Source organism: Hydra vulgaris, chromosome 09, assembly GCF_038396675.1.
Source record: "Hydra vulgaris chromosome 09, alternate assembly HydraT2T_AEP".
Taxonomy (NCBI): Eukaryota; Metazoa; Cnidaria; class Hydrozoa; order Anthoathecata; family Hydridae; genus Hydra; species Hydra vulgaris.
In genome coordinates, this window is record NC_088928.1 from 935,761 (window position 1) to 952,500 (window position 16,740).

The following is a 16,740-nucleotide window of genomic DNA, read 5'->3' on the forward strand; positions in this document are numbered from 1 at the left end:
AGTTTCTCAAACTCGCTTTCCAATCTGGAAAGCGAGTTTCTCAAACTCGCTTTCCAATCTGGAAAACGAGTTTCTCAAACTCGCTTTCCAATCTGGAAAACGAGTTTCTCAAACTCGCTTTCCAGACAACCCAAATTATCTAACTTCTCTGCTTGACTTATGTCTTGTTTCTAATCCTAGTCAGTGCTCAATTTTTCCATATTTACCCTTAGGTGCTTCTGATCATGGTTTGATTTCTCTAAAACTATTATCTCATTCTTCTTCATCATCAGAATCCCTCTATCATCATAACTCTTACAACTACCTTAAAGCTGACTGGGACTCTTTCTGTGATTTTCTTTGTGATGGTTCTGGGAAGAAATTTTTTGTCTTCCTGCAGACAAATGTGCTTCTTACATAACTTTTTGGATTCGGGCTGGCATGGAATCTTTAATTTCCTCTCAATGATTCCAAGTCAAGACTCACTCTTCACCTTGGTTTACCTCACATTGTGCTGCTGCAACTTCCAATCGAAACCATTACTTCCATATTTATCAGCAAAATAATTTTCCAGAAAACAAGCGTCTGTTTACTATTACTAGAAACCATTGTGAAAAAATTTTATCTAACGCCAAAGCCCGCTTTTCTCAGGTCTTAATATCTCATATTTCATCTTAAAAATTAGGTTCTTGCGACTTCAGAAGAATCTTTAACAGTATCAATAAAAAGGGCAAATCTGTTATTCCACCTCTTGTATGGTTCAGACTTTGTCACCTTACCAAAAGACAAAGCTGAATTGTTTGCTAAGAACTTTTAATCAATATCATCACTTAATTCCACTGTTGTTATACCTGATATAGCCAACAATTAAGTTAATCTATTGCTTGACATTAATATCACTCTAGTTTCTGTATCTAAAATGATTTCCCACTTAGACTCTTCTACAGCTTGTGGTCTGTTGTAGTCTTGTAGAAGTGTTCTCCAGAGCTGTCGTCTATATTTTCAAAACTATTTAACAAGTGCTTATCTGAGTCTTGTTTTCCAGCCTGCTGGAAAAGACCATCTGTTATCCCTATTTTTAAAAACTCTGGAGAGACATCTGACTCATCTAACTACTGTCCCATTAGTCTTCTTCCTATCATAAGCAGAGTTTTTGAGTCTTTAATTAACACTTAATATCTTGTCTTGAACCTAATAACTTACATTCTGATCATCAATATGGATTTTGATATTCTTGTTGTACAGCTGGTTTGCTAACAATAATAACTGATAGGTTTTATTGTGCATTAGATAGAGGTGAAGAGGTTAAGGTTATTGCTCTTGACATTTCTAAAGCTTTTGATAAAGTTTGGAATGCTGGTCTTCTCCATAAGCTTTTTTCTTACTATGTATCAAATAACACCTTTAAGAGTATTCAACCCTTTCTTTCCAATTGTAAAATAAAAGTTTTCTTTGGTTAACAGCACTCTTCTTAATATCCTGCAACTTCAGTGGTTCCTGAAGGTTCTATCCTTGGCCCTATACTCTTTTTAATTTACATTAACAATCTTCCAGATATTCTCACATCTAAGGTGGCATTGTTGTTGTGGCATAAGTTGGAACTGCTCTTCCAGCCAACCTTCAACCATTATCACATTGTTGTAATGTTGCTTCTCTTTCTCTTTTCTATAAATACTATAATGGACACTTCTTGCGTCTCTTGAGAGCATCTACTAAAATTTATTCTTGTGGTACTTCTTATTCAATAAAGTCTCATCCTTTACTGTGACTGTTCCTAAGTGCTCTAATAATTCTTTTTTGTCTATTTTTTTTCCTCGAACATATGTATTATCCATACTCGAACATATGTATATCCACATCAAGGAAATTACATGAGAATGCAGGTAAAATTTGTAGCACTAAATGTAAAAATCAGACATTACAAAATACAACAACAAATAGTACAGATTATTTAATAAAGAAATAATTAGTAGCTTTTTTTCTTTAATTTTTTTTACAACAAGGCCGCAAGCAACTACTATTAGAGTTAAAAGTTACTGGAAAAGAAAAGATGAAGTTTATAGAGCAAGATAATGATTGACAAACAACTTGAAATATTGCAAATTATATGAATCAGGAAAACAAGATGAAGGAAGCGAATTTCAAAGAGCTAATGTTTAAGGAAAAAAACTGGACAAATTTTTAGAGCACTTAAGAACAGTCACATTTAAAGGAAGAGAGTTAATAGAATGATGAGTAACACTAGAATGCATTTTAGTAGACATAACAAGAGACGCTAGCTCTTGAGAGCAGTGCCCATTATAGTATTTATAGAAAAGAGAAAAAGAAGCAATATTACATCAATGGGAAGAAAGTATATTCAAAAAGTTAATAAAAAGAATTGAGGTATTTGAGACAAAAAAAACATCAACCTGCTCATGGGCAAACGTTGTGGAAAAAAAAGTGAAAGACAATTATTCAACCTAAACTTGTAAATTATTGAACAAAATGAACATAAAAGTAAAGAGGCTAATATAATAATACTTGGTGTAACAAAATCAACAACCGAATCAACATGCAACAACCGAATCAACAATCGAATCTGATGCAACAACCGAATCAGTAAAACAAGCTAATAATTTTAAAGTCATTAAAGTCCCTGTGAGAAGATTAGAAAAAAAATTGTTATACAAAAACAAAAAGACAATGCAAAGAAATATTGTTACTTTGCAATAAAAATTAAAAAAAAAAATCATTAATCCAGATAAAACATCAGTCAAAAAAGCCTTTGATTCTGCTTCGAGTCAAGAAAAAAATTGAAAAAAACACTCTACAATATACAGATATCTTTGTTTATGGGATTTGGAGGCAAAAGATTGCCAAAATAAATAAGCAACAAAAACAAATTCTCATTTTAATTTTACATAAACTATGAATTGACTACAGTCATGTATTTTTTCAATTGTATTTTTTTTCTACTATGTATTTTTTTCAACATTGCAAAGGTCTGACAAGGAATCTACCAACATACTTGATATTATATTTACAGAAAACTTAAATCATGTTTCTGAACTTGCATCAAACCCTTCTTGCATCAAACCCCTTCTTTAAGATTGCTCATGCACACATGATTTTGACAAGGAACTATTTGGTAAATACTTATAACATGACTTAAACATTATTTTCAAATTTTATACATTAAAAAAGACAACCATGTCAAAATGATACAATATTTCAATTAAATTAATTGGAAAGCATTTTTTAGGGATAGAAACATCAATCAGTATTATGATAAATTTCAAGAAGTACATATGGTGGCCCATTATAAGTTTATCCTATAATCAAAAAAACATGGATAGCCACAAAAAAAAACAATTATCGTCAAAGTTTATTGCATCAGGTAGAAATAATCAAGAATTATTGAAAAAATATCAACTTATTGAAACAAAAAATTCTATGATATGACCTTAAAACAACATAAGTATGACTTAGATAAAAGTTCAAAATCCGATCCTAAGAAGTTTTTTTCGTACATGAACAGCAAACAGAAATATAATAAAGAAATTTGCACTTTAAGGTTTCCAAGTGGTACAATAAGTGATAACCTTTTCGATATTACTAACTTGTTAAACACACTCTTTCAATATGAATTTACTCAAGAAATAAAAAAGCCTTACCAAAATTAAACAATGAGTTTGATTGTTCCAACTATAGACCTGCTTCTCTTTTGTCCGTTATATGTTAAATTTTAGAAAGGATAATAAAAAAAAACAGCAATAATTTAATAAGAATCATCATGGTTTTTTTTTACCAGGTAAATCTTGCATTACAAACTCACTTTAAAGATTATTTAATTTTGGCAATGGCAATTAAAGTGCCATTGGAAATTAAATGTGGTAGTGGTGTAGCAGTAGAGCAATTGCCTCATACACAAGAAGTTTCAAGTTCATTTCCCACCACATGTCTGGTAGTACCGTGCTTAACTAGTTTTTCCACACAACTGCTTTGTTTGTCAAGGTTTATGCTTTGAAGTCATTAAGTTGAGGCTTTAAACACAATTAAAAGTAGCCTTCTCATCTGTAGTGGCCTTCAAAAAAAAAAAGGAGCAATTAACTTTACATAAACCACTCATGAAATTTGAATAACGATTACATAAAAAAGTTTGAATGACAACTACATTTGATATTAGTACAATATGCAAGTATAATAACTTAGGAAAAAAACAAAGAAATTTTTATTTTTATTAACTTAATTTTTTCATCAAAAATGTTCAGCAAAAAAAAAAAAAAAAAAAAAAAAACGACGCGTAAAAAAAGTGATCATAAAAGAAATATAACAAAAAAACTTTATTTATTATCTGGCGACCACAAGAATATTTATTTAGACCATTTCTCATAACAAACAATTAAAAAAATAATTACCGAATTTTTTTAAATAAAAAAAAAATTATTAGCTAACAAATAGTACAAGTTGAACTTTACTTTATATTAGAGACACTTTTGATATTTCAATTTTTAAATTTTGTTTGTTTATTGTAATAATTGACTTTTTTTTTTTAAATGTAAATTCACTTTCACTTTCCAAGAAGGCCACTACAGACAAGGAGGCTACTCAATTGTGGTAATAAACCTCACTCAACTCTATAACTCCAAAACACGAACTTTGATGAACAAGGCCGCTGCGCTGAGGAACAAGTTGAGCGGGGTACTACTGCGCTCAACCATGCTTTTATCAAAATAAATGCTTTATCAAAAAAATGAAGAAATAATAATTATTACAAACTTTAAATGACATCTTATAAAGAGTTTTTTTTTTTATAATTGAATAAAACACTTCTTCTATAGATATAACTCTACTATTAATTTTTTCAAAATAGTATTTTGAGGGAGTTTAGATCTTAGTTTGTAAAACCCAGATCCCTCCCTCAAAATACTATTTTGACATTATCAAGAATATTTATTCTTGATAACCTTCATTATTAACAATAAATATACTTAATAACATTATCAAGTATAAATATATCTCAACTCCCTCAATATATTGTATTAAAAATTTAATTATCTATAGAAGTTTTTTATTTAATTGATTATTACAAGTATTTATGATTGTAACAATATAGCTCTAGCAACATCTTCTATATTTATAAGTTTTATTTTGCAAAAAGTAATAGTTTAGAAAAATAGTATTTTATGATAGTTATATCAGCTTTATATAATTAACAGATTGTGCGATATTAAAAAAGTGAAAATAGAAATTTCTTTATAATTTAAAAAATATTTTTTCAACATCTTCACTTCCAGCAGGGCTGCAACCAATTATTATAAGAGTTGGAAGTTACTGAAAAAGAAAAAATGAAATTTATAGAACAAGATAATGATCCACAGTTGATTTAAAATATTGCAAATTATATGAATCAGGAAAACAACATGAAGGAAGCGAATTCCATATGAAAAAAGTCATTTAAATTCCTTGTAAACATGTTATAACATCACATTAAAAATATATATAAAGCGTACAGTTAAATTTTTTGTCATTAGGCAAGTGGAAGCGCAACGATGTTATTTTTTGATAAATGGTACTTGGAAACTTAAATCTTTGTTTTCACAAAAAAAAGCACTGGTAAACTAATTGAGTTTTTTTTTTTTTTTTTGAAGCACATAATATTTTCTGTTGGCAATATTTTTTATTTTTGTTCAACTTTTTATAAGTAAAAAATCACTATTATTTGCAAAGCTGCAATTTTAAGAAATAATCATGAACATTAACATATTTTAATTCATTTATACAAATGTCAAGAAAAGAAAGAAATTAACTTATGTTAAATGATAATAAAAAATGTATAATTATACAATAATATAAATAATACATATTTAATATTAAAAAGCAAAAAAAAAACTGAAACAAAACAGACACTCTACAGTATGTACATTTACAAAATAATACTTCTAGATTTGTTTTTCTTAATTAAAGCGTGTACACAAAATAAATGTGAAAGAATAAGCACGCCATTTTTTTCAGTGGTTGTATTAAAATCTTTTTAATTGTTTTGCATTTTGTTTACAACGTGTTGTGGTTTTAAAAAAATGTTAGTTTTTGGATTTAACTTGAAATTAGTTTTAAAAATGTCAAAAGAAGACGTAAGAAAAAAATTACACACAAATATTTACAAAATCCTAATAGTAGCTACAATTTGATAGCAAAATCGTTGCAAATACATCCATACACCATTAGTCGTGTTATTCAACATTTTTCTTAAACAAAATCGATCAAACGCAAATCTGGTGGTGGAAGAAAGGAAGGTTTTAAAGATATAAAACTAGTTAGAAAACTGGTTAATAGTTTTAAGAATAACCAAAGCCTTTCACTAAGGGAACGCGCAAAAATATATGGATTTTCTCATAGTTTTGTTGCAAAAGTTAGAAACAAACATGGTTTTCATTCTTTCAAAGCACAAAAAGTGCCCAACCGTTCTGAAACTCAACAAAAAAGTGCAAGAACCAGTGGCAGAAAGTTGTATGACAATTTTATTTCTAAAAAATTTTGTATTATTGAAGACGATGAAACTTATATCAAGTACGATCATCAACAAATTCCTGGTGCTGTTTATTATATTGCCAAATATAGTTTATTATATTGCCAAATATATAAATATGAAAAAGCAGATAAGAAATTTAAATACACAAAACATGACAAGTTCGCTAAAAAAGCTTTGATTTGGCAAGCTATTTGCAGTTGTGGCAAAAAATCAGCACCTTTTATTTCTCAGTCCACACTTTCTGGTCAAATATGTGTTAAAGAATGTTTACAAAAACGCCTTTTACCTCTCATTAAACTACACAATAACAGACCTTTGTTCTGGCCTGATTTAGCTTCAATTCATTATTGTAAATATGGAATGGTATAAAAAGAACAATGTGAAATTTGTGCCTAAAACAGAAAATCCTCCAAACTGCCCAGAATTGAGAGTCATTGAAAAGTACTGGGCTTACAAGAAAAATGAAAAAAAACAAAAAAGCTTTGCAAAAACATTAAAGATATTAAAATATCATTTAAAAAAGCATCAAATAGTTTTGATTCTTATTCTGTACAGTACTACTAAACTAAAAGCTTGAAATTTTATTAGATTCCCACAGGAATAATTAATTCTTTTTTAATGTTTGATCTTCTTATATTACTGTATTAACATTATTACTTCGTTTGAAATAAAAATTAAGAAGTACTTTTTTTTAGCTGTTTTTCTACTTTCACATTTATTTTGTGTACAAGCTTTAGTAAATTAAACTTCCTTTGAGGTAATTTTTTTTTTTTCAGTAGTTCAAAAAAGTTAATGTGCTTAAATAAAAAAAATAAAAAAATAAATATACTTTTATGACATCAAAAGCACAACAAGCTAATATGCAAAGCCGTTTTTGTTTAAAACAAGGCCTGATGAAATTAAATATGTAAAAATGTAAAATGATGCATGTCACTAAAAGGAAAAAATTTAACAAAAATATTTTAAAATATTGCATTTCTGATTATCAACAGAGTATTGTAGAAGTTAAAAACAACCTTGTCGTCATGGTGTCATTTTAAAAAACTATCTGAAATATAACTAGCAGATATATATCTGCATGTATTTCTAAATAAATAGAACTAATTAGGTCTTATCCAACACACTAATTTATTAATGAAATAGTGTTTCAGATAAGCATTTAAAATGGATTTTAAATGCTGATATATTTAAATTGTTATACATTTCGCTAGTACGACCTCATCTTGAATATGGCATCTTCTGTTTGGAATCTAATTAAAAAAAAAGATATTAGCCTTATCGAAAGAGTACAACATAGAGCAACATGACTAATTTCAGGCTATTCAGAGGTACTTTAAAAGGAAAGATTAAAAAGACTGAACTTAACAATCTTATCCATGAAAAAAAAAGAGAAGTGACTTAATTATCTTTTTTTAAATGTGTTAATAATTTCTATCAGTTTAATATGGTATCTTCCTTAAGGAACTTTTGTCAACCAAAAGGATAAGCTGGAAGTGTCTGTGAATATATCTACAATCAAAGATACATTTCTAAGAAAAGGGGAAACTCAATTAGAAGAAATTGTTCTACCAATAGAGTCATCCCTGTTTGATGTGGGTCTTATCAAATCAGTGTTAAAATTAAAAAAAAAAAACTTGATGAACTTTATTATGTGAATTAATATTTTAAATTGTTGTTAAACTTACTGCTAAAGTGATTTACTACTCAGTGAGCATATGCTCACCGCAGCAAATAAATAAATATCAATCGCTTGTTTAAATTGTTACGAGAGTTTTTATTCACTTTTTATTTTAACTTTTTATTATTATCATTCATTTTTTGTTTATATTATTATTATCTTTCATTCATTAATTTTTTTGAATCACTTTTTAGTATTTTATTATACATAATTATACATGATATAATAAACGTATATCCGAAGCAGAAATGTAAAATTGTGTCAAACAACTTGTCTCTAACTTTCAACGTTTTTGAGTTAATTTTGTTGACAAGTTTAAGTATCTATTGAAAAAAATTTATGACAATTTGAAAAAAAATACGTTATTAATATTCGTTAAACAACCATAATAGATTAGGAAAAATATTCAACACAAGTAAGATCAGAATAAATTTTTTTCAATTGATATAATAAAATGGATCTGCCATGTTAATCATTATGTCATAGACTTTTTACAAAACAATTTGTTGCTTTTGTAATTAATAATTTTATTTAAGATTTTAACTACTTTTAATGCCACTCTTAGAAATAATGTAATACTCTCCAGTAATCAGAATAATGTTATAATATTTCTATGACAACTCACAAAATAAATTTAACCTGTTTATGAATGATATGAATGTAAATACTACAGGTATGTTTTAGGTTTTGGTGTATTTCATTACAGGAACCCCTTATTTATAAACCTTCAAGACATATTTTAAAAAAACAATCATTAACCATTTTACACAGACCCTGTTTTTTTTTAAAAACTCTTATAATTATAGCCTTTTTTCCTGTTTAAATTTTACAAACTTTTAAATAACATTGAGAAAAGAAATACCTATTATTATTATCTTTTTAAATTAAAATGTTTTTATTATCTTTTCTTTCACTTAATTAGCACTTTTCATCAAATTTCTTATCGCCAAATTTGTATGTTAAAACTAACCTTTTTTTTCAAAATCAGCTACTAGATTGCTTGTGGGTTTGTTTTTAAAATTTTTTTTGTAATAAATTTTTTGATTTCAGCCACTAGATTGCTTGCGAGGTTTTTTTTTCAATTAATTTTTTTTCTTTTCCTTTTTTTTTCTCTACCCTAGTAGCAAGAAATATTGGTGCAATAATGGTGCGATATCAGGTATCATGGCCAATATTGGACAAAATATGCAACCAAGATATTGCACCAATAATGATAAATAATATTGCATCAATGTTGGCATACTAATATTGGCAAGTATTAGCATGCCAATATTGCTCAAATATAATTTTTCCAATATTAGAATGCCAATGTTGGGGTGGTATTAGCATGCTCACATTAGCCAATATTGATATGCCAATATAGGCACATTAGCTTAACAATATTGACATTTTCACATAGTTGTATGATGCGTAACAAATGCATAACCATATTTTAAAATTATTTTATATTTTCAATGCCTACTTCGTATTTGAAGTAAAAATGTTGAATTATCGTTTTGACATGAACAAAATAATTATTAATAAACATGCAAACAGAAAATTCATTAAAATAACAGAAATGCATTTAAATTTAGTACTATCCTCAAGAATTTAGAGACAAATAATTTACTTTAAGATTTTCTTGTCAACATGCCTGTTTATTATTTTAGGTTATCTTGCCAACATTTCTATTTAATTAAATAACGATTAATTAATAAAAATCAAGATGTAATACCTTAAAATTGAAATTAAAATGATTTTTGTATTCTTGCAAAGTCATAACTTACTTCGTAATTGTTATTGACAATAGTGCAGTTTCCATACTCCCCACATGGATTATCATAGCAGTAATCAACTTTACTGGAACAAGTTCTTCCGAGAAACCCAGCTGAGCAGTTACATTCAAATGAATTAATTTTATCAGTGCAATTTCCTAAAAATCATTTAATTTTAAAGCATTAAAGTTTTCTATTTTTATTTTTGTGTCACATAGTGCTATTTTGTGTCTATGTTTGTTATTATTTTGTGTCTATGTTTGTTATTATTTTGTGTCTATGTTTGTTATTATTTTGTGTCTATGTTTGTTATTATTTTGTGTCTATGTTTGTTATTATTTTGTGTCTATGTTTGTTATTATTTTGTGTCTATGTTTGTTATTATTTTGTGTCTATGTTTGTTATTATTTTTTGCGTTAATAAAGAATATCACTATTAGTATTACAACACATTTTTTGAAATTATGTTTATAATTATTGCATAATAGTAACAATATTATTGGCCAATTCTATTTTGTTGTTATATTGTTATTATTATTATTTAATTTATTATGACCGTTTTTTAATTTTGCTGTTTTGTTGTTATTATTATGATTTGTTATTATTGACCACTTTCATTTCGTTCTTATGTTGTTGCTACTATTATTATTATTATTATTTAACATTTCTTAATAAAATTATTATCAGCTAAAATTGCTTTTATTTATGTGTGCTTATTTCTTATATTTCTTATATTACTTATTCTTTAGTGGGCTTATTATTTCCCAAGCAAATAAGAGAGTTGTTACATTTCCTGTAACAACTCTCTTATTTGCTTGTTTAATGACACTGTTTCTGGTTCAGACAAGTTGCATAAATGCATTAAAAATATATTTGCTTGTTTAATGACACTGTTTCTGGTTCAGACAAGTTGCATAAATGCATTAAAAATATATTTGCTTGTTTAATGACACTGTTTCTGGTTCAGACAAGTTGCATAAATGCATTAAAAATATATTTGAACCTCTTCTAGCGACTAAGCTTAAGCATTATTTACTGTTAGGGGCTTTGGAAGTGTTTATTTTTGAACTTATATTGAGTAAAATAGATCTAACATAATTGCTTCATGGTTAACATGGGCTTTCTTTATAAATGATAAGATATAAGATTTATAAGGTCTTGTAAATTTAATTAATGCTGGCTTAGTGACATGAGCTTATGAAAAAAACAATATGCCAGACTTTATCAAAAACTATTGATATGTCAAAAGTAATAGTCATTGCTTCGCTGCCTCCGTTAAATGCAGGACAAAGCCTTTCAATTTTAACAGTTAGCATCTCAGCCATAAAACAAAAGTATTAAAATCTGTATTAATTTTCAGAGAATAAGTTATTAAACTCAAAATGAGATACTAAAATGTTGTTGATGAATGGTGTTAAATGTTGTGATGTTGTTAATAACTAAAAAACCTAAAAAGCTACCTAAGCTAATAATAAATTAAAAACTTCTGCATTTCTCAATCTCTTACTCAGTAAACTTTATGACTCATTTTCCAGACAACTCTAATCACTTACCTTCACTCCTTGATTTGTGTCTTGTCTCTGACCCTAGCTTTTGCTTATTTTCTCCTTGTATTTCTTTAGATGGTTCTGACCATGCAACAATCTTTAAAAATTTTTATCTTGTACTTTCTTGTACTACTTCTTCAAACTCACTCTATCATCCCACTACATAAAACTACCTTAAAGCTGATTAAGATTCTTTTTGCAATTTTCTTTATTACGGTCCTTGGGCTGATGTCTTTTCTCTCTCAGCTGAAAAATGCGCCTGAAAAATAACCTCTTGGATCCAGGCAGGAATAAAACTTTTATTCCTTCTTGTTAATTTCCTGCCGAGCCTTATTCTACTCCATGGTTTTTACCTTTTTGCTATACCTAATCGTAATCATTTTATACCTAATCGTAATCATTTTTAAAAATCTTTTTCAAAAGAACAACTCTTTTGAGAACAAATGCCTAACTATTATTGCAAGAAATTAATGTAAAAAAATGCTGTCTTATGTTAAGCTCTATTACCCCAAATTACTAAATCTTGTATCTTAACTCAGAAGTTAGGCTCAAGAGAATTTTGGAAAATTTTCAACAGTCTCATTAACAAAGGTAGGTCTATCATTCCAACTCTCATTCATGGAACTGATCTTAATACCTCTCACAAGGATAAAGCAGAACTATTTATAAAGAACTTTTCTTTTAATTTGACTCTTAAATCTTATAGCAATACTCTTCCTTTCGTTCCGACAAAACCCAGTGTTAAACATTCAAATCACTCCAGTTTCCATTGCTAAAGTCATACCTCAATTAAACTCTTCTAAAGCTAGTAGTCTAGACAACATTCTTGTCATATTCTTACAAAAGTATTTTCCAGAACTCTCTTTAATTCACTCTACACTATTTAATAAGTGGTTGAATGAATCTTGCTTTCCTGCTTGCTGGAAAACAGCATCTGTGGTTTTAATTTTGAAAAACTCTGGATAACATTCTGACCCCTCCAATAATTGTCTGATTATTCTTCTTTCTGTTGCTTGCCAAATCTTTGAGTTTTTGATCTACAAATTTCTAATATCCCATCTTGAGTCATATTACTTTCTGTCAAACAATCAATATGGAATTCCATTTCGCTCTACACCTGACTTGCTAACTGTTGTGACTAAAAGATTTTATTGCGCATTAAATAGAGTCAGCAGGGATAATGGTCTTCTCCATAAGCTTGCTTTATAAGGTATCTGGAAAATTTTTAGGATTATCAAAACATTTCTTTCTAACCGTTTTATCAAAGACAACCTTAAAGACCAACTCTTCTTCCATATCCAGCATTTTTTAGATTACCTCAAGATTCTATCCTTGATCCTGTTTTGATTCTTATGTACAATAATGATCTTCCTTACAATCTCACATCTAAAGTGACTCTATTTGTTGATGACTCAACTTTATACTCCTGTATAAAGTTGAATCATCAACTTGACAAAAAGTCTTCTTTTTTTGATAGCTTAAAACAAGCAGCTGATCTTGAATCTGATCTCACTTCTGTAATAGATTGGGGCTTATAGTGGCTTTTAAATCTCCAACAAAAATCACCTATTTACTGCAAACAAGTATCACAATACTGTTGACGTTCAAATGTTGATGAATGGCAACCCTCTCACTAGATCCTCTACTTTAGATCTGGGATTTTGTTCACCTCTCATATAAATAATATATACAATCAATTTCTAAGTTAGCATCTGCTAAGGTTGCTTCTCTTTATTGCGCTCACTAGATCCTCTACTTTAAATTTTCTTGGATTACCATATATACAAGTGATTACTAAGTTAGTATCTGCTAAGGTTGCTTTCCTTTATTGTGCTCACTATTTTCTTACTCCTGATTCCATTCTTTACCTTCAAAAATCTCTTATTCGCCTCTGTACTGGATACTGTTGTCATACTTGAGCTGATTTTTCTAACAATGCTCTTTCTCTTCTAGACAAGGTCAAAAAACGCATTGTAAAAGTAGTCTGACCTGCTCTATCTAACAAGCTTAAGCCACTCTCACATCATTTTATGGTTATTTTTCTTTCTCTTTTATACAAATACTATCATGACCACTGCTCAAAGGAGCTATCATCTTTAGTTTTATTAATCAAAACTCATTTTGTTTGAGTCATCAATCAACTTATTCTTATCTTTTTACTGTATCTGTCCCTGCAAGCTCTTGAGCTTACTTTGTTTTCTAGAAACTTCCAAATTATTAGTGATTGCTTGCAGCTTTGTTGGGAGTGTATCAGATTTATAAAAAAAAATCTTGAATTTATTAATGAAACTGTTTGAGAATTTCTAAAAGTCCCTAAAGCCTAACTTATGAGATAAGATATGAGATTTAGTTTTTAGAATGGAGCTTATCATCAGATAGAACCTTTTTAAAATAATTTATTGCAATAATAAAAAGACTTTTGTACTCAAAAGAGTTGAACTTGTAAAATAGATTAAAAAACTATTACGATTAGAAATTGCAGTTTCACAAAAAAGTGAAAACCATGGAAACCATGAAAACCATGAAAACCATGGAGTAGAATAAGGCTTGTCTTGAAACTTAAGAGAAGAGAAAACTAAAACTATGAGTTCAATGTTATATAAGGGCTTACTTAAATCTAACTTGATTTTTTTAAATAATTGAAAATCCTCATTTAAACCCACATAACTTGATCATAGTTCAGATCTAACTTAAAATTAATCAAATAGAAAAAAATGGTAAATTTTGAGTTTACCTCCGTTTAAGCAGGGATTTGGATTACAGTCATCAATATTGATTTCACATCTTTCGCCTTTATAACCACTCCGACATAAGCAGCTATAGTTTGCATTACCATCTTGACATGTTGAGTTGTGTTTGCATTCATTAAATAAGCAATCATCAATATTATTTGTGCAGAATTTGCCTTCCCATCCAGGTGAACATTTGCATGTGTAAAAGTTAACTTCATCCTTTATCAAGAAAAAAAAGTATTTATGCTAAGTAAATATTCTATAAATGAGCTAGTTGAATATGAAAGTAAATCTTACAATACAGGTTCCACTATTTTGACACAAGTTATTGGCACAATCATCTATGTCTGAAAATAATACAAAAGAACTTAAGTTTAAAAGTAAACCAATTAAATGTAGAATAAAATTAATTATAAAAATAAGTTAACAATAAAAATAAAATAAAAAAACAAACAAAAAAAAAATTCTTCTATATTCTAACTTTAATGCTTTACATAATTATTTAACAACTTTTTTTTAAACATATACCTATTTCTAATTTACCTCAAACTGATTTTGTTGTTTTGATGAGCCCGGTCATATTAATCATATGCTATGTTACTGAAAACCTATATCATGCTATGTTGCTATGTTACTGAAATTATATGTCATGTGACTACTGTTTGACAATGATTTTGTTTAAATACTTCTCAACATTTTTACAAAAAGCATAAAAATACAAAAACAAACTGAAAAAAGATAACACATAATGCAAATTTACTTATAGAGCAGTTCTTGCCATCATATCCTGGAGGACAAGAGCAAATATAATCAGTTCTTTTATTTATGCATGCAGCTCCACTTTGACATGGATTGATAACACAAGCGTTAAGTTCTGAAAAAAATAATTTACTGATAATAAGATCAAAAATGCTAATTGACAAACTTTCAATAAGAAAACCATAAAAAATTTTAAATAATAAAAAACCTTGAGAGCAATTTTTGCCATAGTAACCATCACTACAATTACAAGTAAAACTATTGGGACCAATATTCAGACACTTGGCATCATTTTCGCAAGGCAAGTTTCTGCATGCATCCAAGTCTAAAGGTCAGATAAAAAAATTTATATTAAGTATATTTAGTTTTATTCAAATGTCATAATATAACTATTATTTATTATATAAGTTGTATACCATTATCCCAACAAGAAAAAAGGCGCATCACATGTTACAGCTACACTTTAATTCTGGGAATAGTGCAGATGTTAACCATGTTTAGCTACCACCATAGTAGTATGCATAGCCATGCATGCTGCACACTTACCCCATCATAAATCTATTGCCACTGTCATTTAATGACACACACAACTTGACATGCTTGATAACATCAAATGTTATTAACTATTTCTACTTATTATATATAAATGCTATTATAAATTTATAGTTATAACGCTTTATTTTTTATGAAAAATTAAATAATATTAAACATATTATATGAACCAACACTAAGCAATTATTATAAAATTTTGAGTTTTTAAGTTTATGTTATGCAATATTCAATTTTTCTTTTAAGTAGTTTACATAAAATCAAGAGTAGACTTTGAATTCTAGATGATATTTCTCAGAATCTTACAAAAACTTGTAAATCATATTTTTTGATTTGGGTCAATATAGTTTTTTCAGTATGAATTAAAAAGAATGCACCGTAAATCTGCTCAGGATAATGAAAGTTGATTTGCTTGCAAACATGGCCAGAAAATTACCAGTAGAATACTTTTTCTGGACATTACAGAAGCAATTGACAAAATGACATATCAACAAATGACCCAAAACAAAAAAATGTAAAGAATATAAGGTAATCTCTCAATTGTCAATAGCAATAGCAATAATGGAAGAAATGTTTTCTTCTCAGCAGCTATTGACTAGTTGCCCATTGTGAACTTATTCACTAATCACAAATACCCATTTCAACTGAGTTGACTAGCAGTCTGTGACTAGCAGTCTGTATTTTTTATTAAAAAGAAAGCCCACTCAATGAATAAGTTTTTAAACTTATTTATTGAGTGGACTTTCTTTTTAGAAAAAATACTATTCTAACTTCTTTTTAGTAAAAATACTATATTACTTAAAAGCTTTGGCATATAAATTCGCCAATGGTCACACATGAGCCATGAACGCCTGAGGGAAAAATGAAGTTCATTAAAATAGAGGAGAATTATTTTTCAAATAAAGCATATTTTGACAGTTGTCAAGACAAAAATAAAGATTAATAGAAGAATACTTAATAATATACTAATACAACGATAAAAATAAGACAGGCAATGCACCTAAACAACACTTACAATAATAAAAAATAAAAAATAAAGTTTAAATAAATTAATTTTAAAGTTAAAAAATAAAGATAAACAAAAATATGCAACAAATATATCACCAAAAAACAACATACAAAACAAAATATTGAAGACAAAATAAAAAGTATGCATGCAACAATGTACGGCCTAAGAATGGAAAAAAAAAACATTAATGCTAAAATGTAAACATAATTTGTATAGTGAT

At 28.1% G+C, this 16,740-nt stretch overlaps 1 protein-coding gene across 1 annotated transcript in view; it reads right to left on the reverse strand.

Annotated features, from left to right (window-relative positions):
- Positions 1-16,740, reverse strand: part of LOC100202155 (neurogenic locus notch homolog protein 1) — a 104,187-nt gene that overhangs the window by 66,122 nt on the left and 21,325 nt on the right. Inside the window, exons 8-12 of the mRNA XM_065804442.1 lie at positions 15,171-15,287; positions 14,964-15,077; positions 14,501-14,550; positions 14,206-14,422; positions 9,938-10,083 (exon numbers count right to left, since the gene is read on the reverse strand). Coding sequence (XP_065660514.1) covers positions 9,938-10,083; positions 14,206-14,422; positions 14,501-14,550; positions 14,964-15,077; positions 15,171-15,287 — 644 coding nt within the window. The remainder of the gene's footprint in view (positions 1-9,937; positions 10,084-14,205; positions 14,423-14,500; positions 14,551-14,963; positions 15,078-15,170; positions 15,288-16,740) is intronic.